Source organism: Chelonoidis abingdonii, chromosome 8 (genome assembly GCF_003597395.2).
Source record: "Chelonoidis abingdonii isolate Lonesome George chromosome 8, CheloAbing_2.0, whole genome shotgun sequence".
Classification (NCBI taxonomy): domain Eukaryota; kingdom Metazoa; phylum Chordata; order Testudines; family Testudinidae; genus Chelonoidis; species Chelonoidis abingdonii.
In genome coordinates this window covers 44,489,551-44,498,923 of record NC_133776.1, presented here as the reverse complement: position 1 = coordinate 44,498,923, position 9,373 = coordinate 44,489,551, and the positions used below count along the sequence as shown (strand labels likewise).

At 42.1% G+C, this 9,373-nt stretch overlaps 1 protein-coding gene across 1 annotated transcript in view; it reads right to left on the bottom strand.

Moving 5' to 3' along the window:
- Window positions 1-1,973: 1,973 nt before the first annotated feature.
- LOC116835533 (vertebrate ancient opsin-like) overlaps window positions 1,974-9,373 on the bottom strand; it is a 143,931-nt gene continuing 136,531 nt past the window's right edge. Inside the window, exon 4 of the mRNA XM_032798425.1 lies at window positions 1,974-2,237. Within this exon, the coding sequence (XP_032654316.1) occupies window positions 1,974-2,237 (264 nt within the window). The remainder of the gene's footprint in view (window positions 2,238-9,373) is intronic.

Genomic DNA, 9,373 nt, shown 5'->3' with positions numbered 1-9,373 from the left:
CTGTGGGGGCTGCTGTGATGCAAGTAGCCAAAGCAATCGTTAAGCTGTTGCTACAAAAGGTTGTGACTCTTGGAAACATGCAGTGATATGTGGATGGCTTTGCTGCAATGGGATTCCCTAACTGTGGGGGGCCATAGATGGAACCCATATCCCTATCTTGCCCCAGAGCACAGGCACCCAGTACGTAAACTGCAAGGGTACTTTCATGGTGCTGCAAGCACTGGTGGATCACAAGGGATGTTTCACCAACATCCACGTGGGATGGCCAGGAAGGTCATGACGCTCACGTCTTCAGAATGCACTACTCTGTTTAAATGGTGCAGCAAGGGAATTATTCCCAACCAGAAAAAACCATTGGGATGTTGAATGCCTGTCGTTATCCCTGGTGACCCAGCCTTCCTTGATGCCATGGCTCATGAAGCCATACATAGGCAGCCTGGACAGTGGGTCGGAGATGTTCAACTACAGGCTGAGCAAGTGCAGGATGGTGGTAGAATGTGCATTGGCCGTTTAAAAGGGCACTGGCGAACATTACTTACTCGCTCAGACCTCAGCCAAACCAATGTCCTGTTTGTTATTGCTGCTTGCGTGTGTGCTCCACAATTCCTGTGAGAGTTAAGGGGGAGACATTTATGGTGGGGTGGAGGCGTGAGCAATCACCTGGCCGCTGAGTACGAGCAGCCAGAGACCAGGGCGATTGGAAGAGCACACCAGGAAGGCGGTGCACATCAGAGAAGCCTTGAAAACGAGTTTCAGCACAGGCCAGGGTATGGTGTGACTGCTGTGTTTGTTCCCCTTGATGAACCCTCCCCCTTGATTGACTCATTTCCCTGTAAGCACCACCCTCCCCTTTACTTACAGCTTGCTGAAGGAAAATAAAGTCAGTATCGTTTAAAAATCATGTATTCTATTAAAAGTCATTAAGTATTGTTTAAAATCATGTATTTTTCTTAAAAAGTCATTCCCTGTAAGCAACCCACCCTCCCCTTGGATGTATCTTTATTATTTATAAATATTTATAAAAAGTAATTCTAAAAGAGGCAGAGAATTATCAAGGTATCCCTGCCTGCTGTGCTTTGGAGAGGGATAGGAGGGAAGGAAAGGCCATTAAGCTCATTCAACGTAATGACAGCCTTTTTGCTTGGACTGTCCAGGGGAGTGGAGTGGGCGGGTGCAGAAAGGCTTCCCCGCGTTCTACACGTCTGGTGAGGAGATATGGAACGGGGGAGCTTTGAGGGTGGGTTGAACATGGGCTGCAGCGGCACTCTGTAAGCCCGAAATGGTTGTCTGCTGCTTTCACAAAGGGAGGGGTGAGGCTGTACCCAGAACCACCCGCGACAATGATTTCTGCCCCATCAGGCACTGGGCTCTCAACCCAGAATTCCAAGGGGCAGGGGAGACTGAGGGAACTATGGGATAGCTACGGAATGGCTACCAACAGTGCACCGCTCCAGAAATCGACGCTAGCCTTGGACCATGGACGCACACCGTCGAATTAACGTGCCTAGTGTGGACGCGCACACTCGACTTTATAATATCAGTTTTAAGAAACCGATTTTAGCTAATTTGATATTATCCCATAGTGTAGACGTGGCCTCAGTGATGAAATATCCTGACAAATTCCAGGATGGAACACCTGACACTTGCAGTGGGTATAATAAGGGCATCAGATGTCTTTATAGCATAAGGAAAATCTTTAGAATGTGTTTGTGTTGTGGGTTTTTTAACTTACCCACCTCCTCCTCTACACACACACTTTTTAAGAGGAGACCCTTGTTTCAATTAATAAAAAAAACCCCAAAGGTTCTGAAATGCTGTCATTCCTGAAGATCCTGGTGAATGGCAACAGCTTGTTGGTGGATTGAACATACATCACTTTAAGTGGCAGGCAAACTCACAAAACCAGTTGACAGGTGTTTCTCCTGTCCACCAACACCCCCAAATCACATAGTATAAGTCAGTGTTTGCATTGATTAAGCGCTATAGTGAGCTACAAGCAGCACTTCTCGTTTTGCCCCTCGGCCATTGTCTATGGTTGGCTCTGGATTCTGCAAGCTAACAGTGGCCTCCTGCCGTTCCAAGGATGGCAGTCCTGCAGATGCAGGAACAAAGGTGAAGTTGTTGTCCTGTACCCTTGGTGTAGTGCGGCACACTCGGGTGGTCTTTGAAGAAAACTTGTTGCTGGTGATAGCAGATGTTTTATCACATTTCAGAAGTGCACAAAAGCACCTGTAAAACTAAGATACAAAACATAAACAATGAGTGAGAATATTATTTACTCACACCATCCTATTCTGTGTGAAACATTTCACCCAATGGTACTCCCAGGTCCTCCTTTGGGTACAGCATTTAATTTCCTAGAACAATAATGCAAAACACCATGGGTGGTTAATTGTATTATGTTGCGATTCAACTTGTTTTTTTTTACAGTAGCCATCAGAGGCCTCAGCTGAGATCAGGACTCTATTATGCTGGGGATTGTATAAAACCATTTATTGCCTTGAACAGTTTACATGCTAGGGCACCAATCCCAGCATGTAAGTGGATTGCTGTGCCCAGAAAGAACCCGCAGACATCATGGGTTCTGCACAAGTGAACCATTGGTTGTGTGCAAGATGTTGTTAGATCAACTAAACCATGATGCAGTAGTGAGTATAACAAGCAATACGAAGGATTAGAAGAGGATGGATAAAAGAAGCAAGTAAAGAACATAACATAGGCCATCTATGTGCACAGCTAGATTGTTCAGAATATCTTCTCTTCCAGAGCTCTGTAGTGTTCTAGGCTCTTAGTTCTCTGTAGAAAGAGTCCCTACTCAAACAGTTTCCAATTTAGTTTCAAAAGTAATATAACAAAAGGGTGAGAAACATGGTAGGAGGCAAAGGAAGAACAAAGGTAAGACCAAGATCATGCCATGATTTTGATACGGAGTTTGCACACAATGGGTTTCTATTAAATATAACTGATATTTTGCATAGTTCACTATTTTCTTGTTGACAAACAGCAGAAGTGATTTACAAGGAGGAGTTTAAATAAGGAGAGGCAAGTGGCTTGGCCAGCATAGAATCATAGAAATGAAGGCTGAAAGATACCTCAACAGGTCATCATGTCATACATGCTTCACACACATGGATGGGAAAAGTTGCAGGGAGTATGTGGAAAGGGGTGTCAAGGCTGGAGTTGCTGAAGTTGAGGGGTTGAAGTACCGAAGATTACTACAACTCAGTACTATGCTGACTATACAGAATATTCCATTGTTTTACCTCACAAAGACCTTTAAATTACAATGTCCTATTGTCTCATTAAGATTTTGTTAGCTGTAAAAGCCTTCATTTTTTTTCCAGAAACATTCACCATCTATTTAATTACAAGTCTGAGGAAGCCTGATCATGTTGAGTGAGATAGTTAACTCCAGTAGGCTCGTGTAGTGTAATAACCTAAAGGCATATAGGAATTCATTTCATCCACTTCTGACTAAAGAGCTGTATTCTTCACGTGGGAGAACTCATGGCTAATAGCTTAGTAGGCTTTATTATAATGACTATGTAATCATAGGCAAAATACATTAATTCAACCATGATCTAAAAGGCTGCCAGAACCTGCTAATGATACCAGCAAATCAATTGTACTAGCCTGTGGCTGGTTTATTGAAAATATGGTGGAGCTTCAATTAACTGAACATCAGAGCAAAGTTGTCTGCCTAATTGAATCTTATTGGGGGAATAAAAAGAAAATTAGGTAGCTTACTGGAGCTAAGCCTTCCAGACAGACTTTTTGTGAGGCAAGCATCTGTTATGCAGTGGTGTGGGATTTTTTTATTTTTTTGTGTTGTTCAGCCAAAAATGGAGTGCATTGGAGATTAGAATTTGTCTATGAAATGAGAGTTAAGGCCATTAGTACCTATTAATTAAACAAACGATTACTCAAAAAATATCACCAGATTGTTGAGAAATGATCATTTGAATGGGATTTTTTAAAGTCAGTTTCAACCAACAGGAAAATTTTGTTGGAGAATTTTCAGTTGGTCAAAAGAGCCATTTTTTATCAAAATGGTTTTGTGCTGCATTACAGAGATCAATTCCCAATGCTGGCCTTCTCTGTAGTTTTTAAAGCAATCTCTACTAATAGTGCTCTAAGGTCTGCTCCCTATAAACTAGAGATGGCGAGTTCTGAAATATTAAATTACTCTTACCTGCACTGAAAAACTCTCAATTGCGTCACTGCATACAAGGAATATTTCCTATTGTTGTAGTCTCCCCCTACACCCAAGGTGTGGAACAGGATTAAATGATGCATTACAACTGTCACAGGGTGATTGGCCCATTTGAGAGTTGGTCCGGTTCACCTGTGATTAATTAGCTGCCTGATAGAAGGGACCTGGTGTCTGAAAACCTAGGATTTGTTAGGACAAGGAGGAAGAAGAGGCACGAAGTGGGAGGTAAGGGTTTTCTGGAGCAACCTGTATGAGTGTCTCCTGATTTCCTCTGAGAGAGCACAAGTTGGGAGCTTCTTGGCAGGGAAGATGATTTGGCCCAGAGGAAGAACTGGGCAGAGTTGGTGGGTCATGACTGACTGGACCTGGGGAACTCCACCAACAGGAAGTCTTATGATGCAGTTCCTCGGTAAAGGGGAATATCTGTTTCAGCTAGGGGCAGAGGATGATTCTGGAGGAGATCAATAGGGGTAAGGAGGCCTGGGGAATGGAACACTGCAGGAGCCCTGAGGTGACAGTTGCAGTGAAGAATTGTAAGAAATTTGGAGACTGGTCAGTGAGGTGGAGGCCCTGAAGTACGGTTGCAGGAGTCATGGAGTAGGAATTGTTGCCTAAGGTAATTAAATGACCTGGAGAGGTGTGTGTGTGTGTTAGGATAGGCACAGGGACAACAAACTTGGTGAACTGCTGCCTCTTCAACTTTAGGGTTTGTGAACTGTTTCAGTTTGAGGGACCTGGGAGTTGAGGCACACATTAATAAACGATTCCAGAACACAGAGGATCTGTTAGACTGTGAGAAAAACCACTTTCCTTTCCTGGGTGGGTGAGATGGCTGCTGGTCTTGTTGGTGAGAAAAGAAGGGGCAACTCAGCTGGCTCTGGGGACTGAAAAAGGGGAAACTGAGGTTGGATGCACATGTTGCACCTGGCCAGCCATTTGAGGGTGTCTTGGTGGGGATAGACCCTGTGACAGAAACTTTAACGGTCATCTCTAGATTTTCACAATTAACCTCTCCACTCTAGTTCTTAAGACTTCTTGGAACTTATTCAAATTAAATCATGTATTTTCAGCTGTTATGACTACAGGCCATCCACCTTGAAGCTAGTGCAAGAATCTGTGGTGAATAAAGGGAATAACTGAGGAGTTTAAGGATGTTAGAGAAGTTAAATGACTTCTTTGTATTAGTCTCCACTGCATAAGATAATGGGGAGATGCTTACAATTTTCAGCTAGTAGATGAAGCACTGTTAGATTAAGGTGTCAAAAGAGGAGATGGTGAAACAAATTGATGAATTAAAGAGCAACAAGTCATTGGGACCAATATACAGTGGTGCCAATTCCTTCTTCTTTTTAGAGGTATTGCTGGCTTCTGCATCATTCTCCATCAAGTATAGGGAGTATGGTTCTTGTCTTCTATGTGTACTGTAAGATCTATAGCATAAGGACACATTTTGCTCTGTTCGTACAGTGTCTAGCCCTAGGGAGTCCTCATCCATGACTCCTAGGGTGCTATGGGGATGCAAATAAAAAAACTCTCTAATCGCTTAGTATTTCCACTGTACATCCAAGAGTCCCAAAGGAATTTTAAAAATGAAGTGGCTACGCAGCTAAGAGAATGTGCAGTCCATCATTAAAAATCAACTACTGTACCAGAGCACTGGACAGAAGCATACCATAGTTATGCATTTTAAAAGGTCTTAGAAGTCATTCTAGGAATTACAGAGCAGTAAATCTACTTAAGTTTCGGATAAATTGATTGAAATGATCACATGGCGATAACCATGGTGTGATGTTTTTTCCTTAAGTAAAAGAAAAGCATGCCATCTAACCTACTGTACTACTTTAAACATGACAGCAAAATCATAGACAAAAGAGAACCAAATAATATAATTAACGAGAGAGATTTTTCCAAATGTCTTAGGCACCAAACTCCGTTTGAAAGTCAATAGAAATTGGGTGTTTAGCTACCTTCAATGTCTTTTGAAAATCTTCTGCTATAAGTCCGCGATGAGGCTTTCCAAGAAACAAACTAGTCATGAGGTGAGAGGAAAAATACTGCAATGGATTAGAAATTAGCTCAGAGAAAACAGAATGGAAATAAATAGTCAACTTTCAGCGGGACTAAAGGTTAATAGTGGGGTGCCACACAGGTTCTTCACTTGTCCCAGTATTATTTAGTCTGAAAAGGGGGATGAACAATGAGGTGGCAAAACTTGCAGAAGACACAATCACTTCTTACTGCAACTAGAGCTGGCTGTGAGAAACTTCAAGGGAGTTGTCAAAGCTGAGTGACTGGGTATTATGCTAGTGTTGAAAAAGTCATCTCTGACAAATGCACATAGAATGGAATTCTTTGAACTACTCATGCTGGATTCTAAATAACTATGACCGGGGGGCAGTGCAGTGGAGGCACGGGTATCACTGTGGACAGGTCAGTGACAGCCTATTCAGTGCAGACGATAGAGTTGTGGGTGCATAAGTCTTGGGGCAGAACTTCGTACTGAAAATATTTAATGCCATTCTTGGAACTGATGGCATACCCTCATTGGGAATAATTTATACAGTTCAGGACATGGTCTTAAAGTTACAGCAGAACTAAAAAGAGTTCAGAGATATTCAATGGCCTTGAAAAGCAACACAATTTAAAAAAGGTAAATTTGTATTATTCTAGGCACTGACCTGTGGGGCTCAGTGCCTCAAACTGCTATTGAGTCCAAGAACTTAGCAGGATTCAGAAAAGGATTAGAGATTTATGTGAATTATAAAACATCCCCCGTTAGATTAGATGGGATAATGGGGTTTAAGAGAGGAAACCCTCATGCTTCAGAGCATGAGCCAATCACTAACTGACTGAGTGTAGGAAGAAAACTTTCCTTGTGGGTAGGTTGTTCCATAGTTGTCCATGTTGTGGGTTTCTTGGATCTTCCCCTAAAGCAGCTGGTTCTGGTCACTGTCAGAGACAGGACATGGGACTAGATGGACATGTGTTCTGGCATTGCAGTTCCTACCATGTGTTCCTTTGTGACTATCACACTTCATGAATCTGAGCGTCCCTGAAAAGCTGCCCCCAATGGCTCTTGAATAAGGCTGGTATTTTCAACCCAAGATTTGTCAATGCCAGGAACACTCCAATTCCTTTTCTGCTGAAAAAATCAGTTACATCAGAGTGACACCTTTGCAGCCTTTTATCTTTGAATTTCTCAAATAATAATGGAAAGTAGATGACAATGGGGCAGGACCTAGGAAAACAGGACAATGGGGCAAGATGACAGCTTGGTGAATAGTGAAATAATATGTTTGTGCATTCTACTGAATTCCTAATAAGTGGATTTGAATAAGCTTGTACCCCCTCTGTCTTTCTGGAAAGAGGCATATAAGCTACACTTATATTTGTACAAATGTTTAGGGGAAGCTTCTCTTTAACAGGTGTTTATAAGGGGCAGTTTAGGGGATGTCAGCACACCCTTCAGAAACAGGTCCATGCACACACAGGTGTGCAAAATTAAGATTGGTGACTAGAGGAAAGAAATTGGACTAATAAATATGGCTTCATGGAAATGTCCAAGACCATTCTTCTTCCCACAGAGTGGTAGATGTACAGTGTTTTCCCCCAAGCCCTGGCTAGAAATGAGTCCCAGGATCTAAGCCAAGCTCAAACCAAGGCTCTGCTTAGGGTCCCAGCTGCTCGAGTCACAGGAGAGCAGTGTCTCTGCTTTCTTTAATAACTAACAAATCTGTGCCTGTAAGGATGCAAAAATAGGCTAAAAAATGTGACCCAAATCTTAGGCTTTGTAGGCAAAAGCAGCAACCCCCTAGTACAGTCAGTTTACCTTATTTCAATTCAGCAAAACAAACTATAGTGTCGTGAAGTGCCTTATACAGGTACAACTGCATCTTCACTATAATTTGACTGGCATAGCTCTGTTGTCAAAAAATAACACCCCTTACTGACAGAGTTATGCTAGTAAAACTTAAGTATAAACTTAAGGTTCTTCCCTATGATCTTGGCTAGAGCTCTGGGAAGGAAGCAAATTTCACAAGACAGGAAATATGTGGCTACATCTTTCATAATTAGGACTAGCTGGAGCCCTGACAAAAAGTCGATTCAGTGACCCTGACAAGGATCTACTTCCCCTTCGACAGTTGTCCATTTACTGTATGGTGAGGTGAGAAAACGAATTCTAAATCTTTGCCATGATAGTCATGGCAATGGGAACTGAATCCTCCATTGTAGGGTGTTGGCTTTGCTGCAGAAACTGACAGAGTGTAATAACTGAAACCACTTCTTAGAAAACGTTTGCTTTATAGTGTCCTAAGTTGTCTCCAGTTGTTTATTACCTAATTATTGCAAATACATCAAATGTAGATCACTGTAATCTTTAAAGGCAAAAGGAGGCTTGCTAATGTTGTTGAATAATATGCAGTTGTTAAATGCTCCTTTGAAGAGTTTTCACAATGCAGGCACTTCAAGGTCATTATCAAAATGTAATTTTGAATACAGTGTAATATGGTGTGGCTGCTTGGATTCAACCCACCTGAGGTGGAGGAATATGTCAGTCTCTTCTCGCTCTCAGGAAAAAGCACAATTAATTCTCAAACGGGGAACAAAGTACATTGTATACAATTAAACCTAACCCTAAACAACTCCTTTCTGTGCCATGCTTCCCCATCCCCCAGACAATGGCACACAATCAGCAGAAAGAGACTTGTGTTTGAAGTTGAGCCCAATCCTGCTCCCTTTTATGATTGGGTGTTTGGCCACTGATTTTGAAGCAGGAGCAGGAAGAGACTTTCAAAGGACATTTTAACTGCTGTTGTACTGTTTATAAGTATAACTGTTTCCATAGGAAAAAGCCCTGATTTAATTTGCAAATGAGCATTCCAGAGTGCAACTCAGGTGTACCTTTTGCACTTATGAACCAGGAGCCTTTACATCTATTGTGGTTGTACTTGTGGATCTCTTACAATCTGGGACATGCTTGATATTAAGGGTATATTTATAAATACTTAATAAGAGGTTAATAAATAATCAGTAGAAGCTGTAATGAATGGTTAACCCTCAGCTAGTGTAAACTGGTAACAGTGGAACTACTCACTGACGGAAATGTTTGGCATTTCTGTTCCAACTTTTGCATTCAGCTCTTAATTCAGATATGCACAG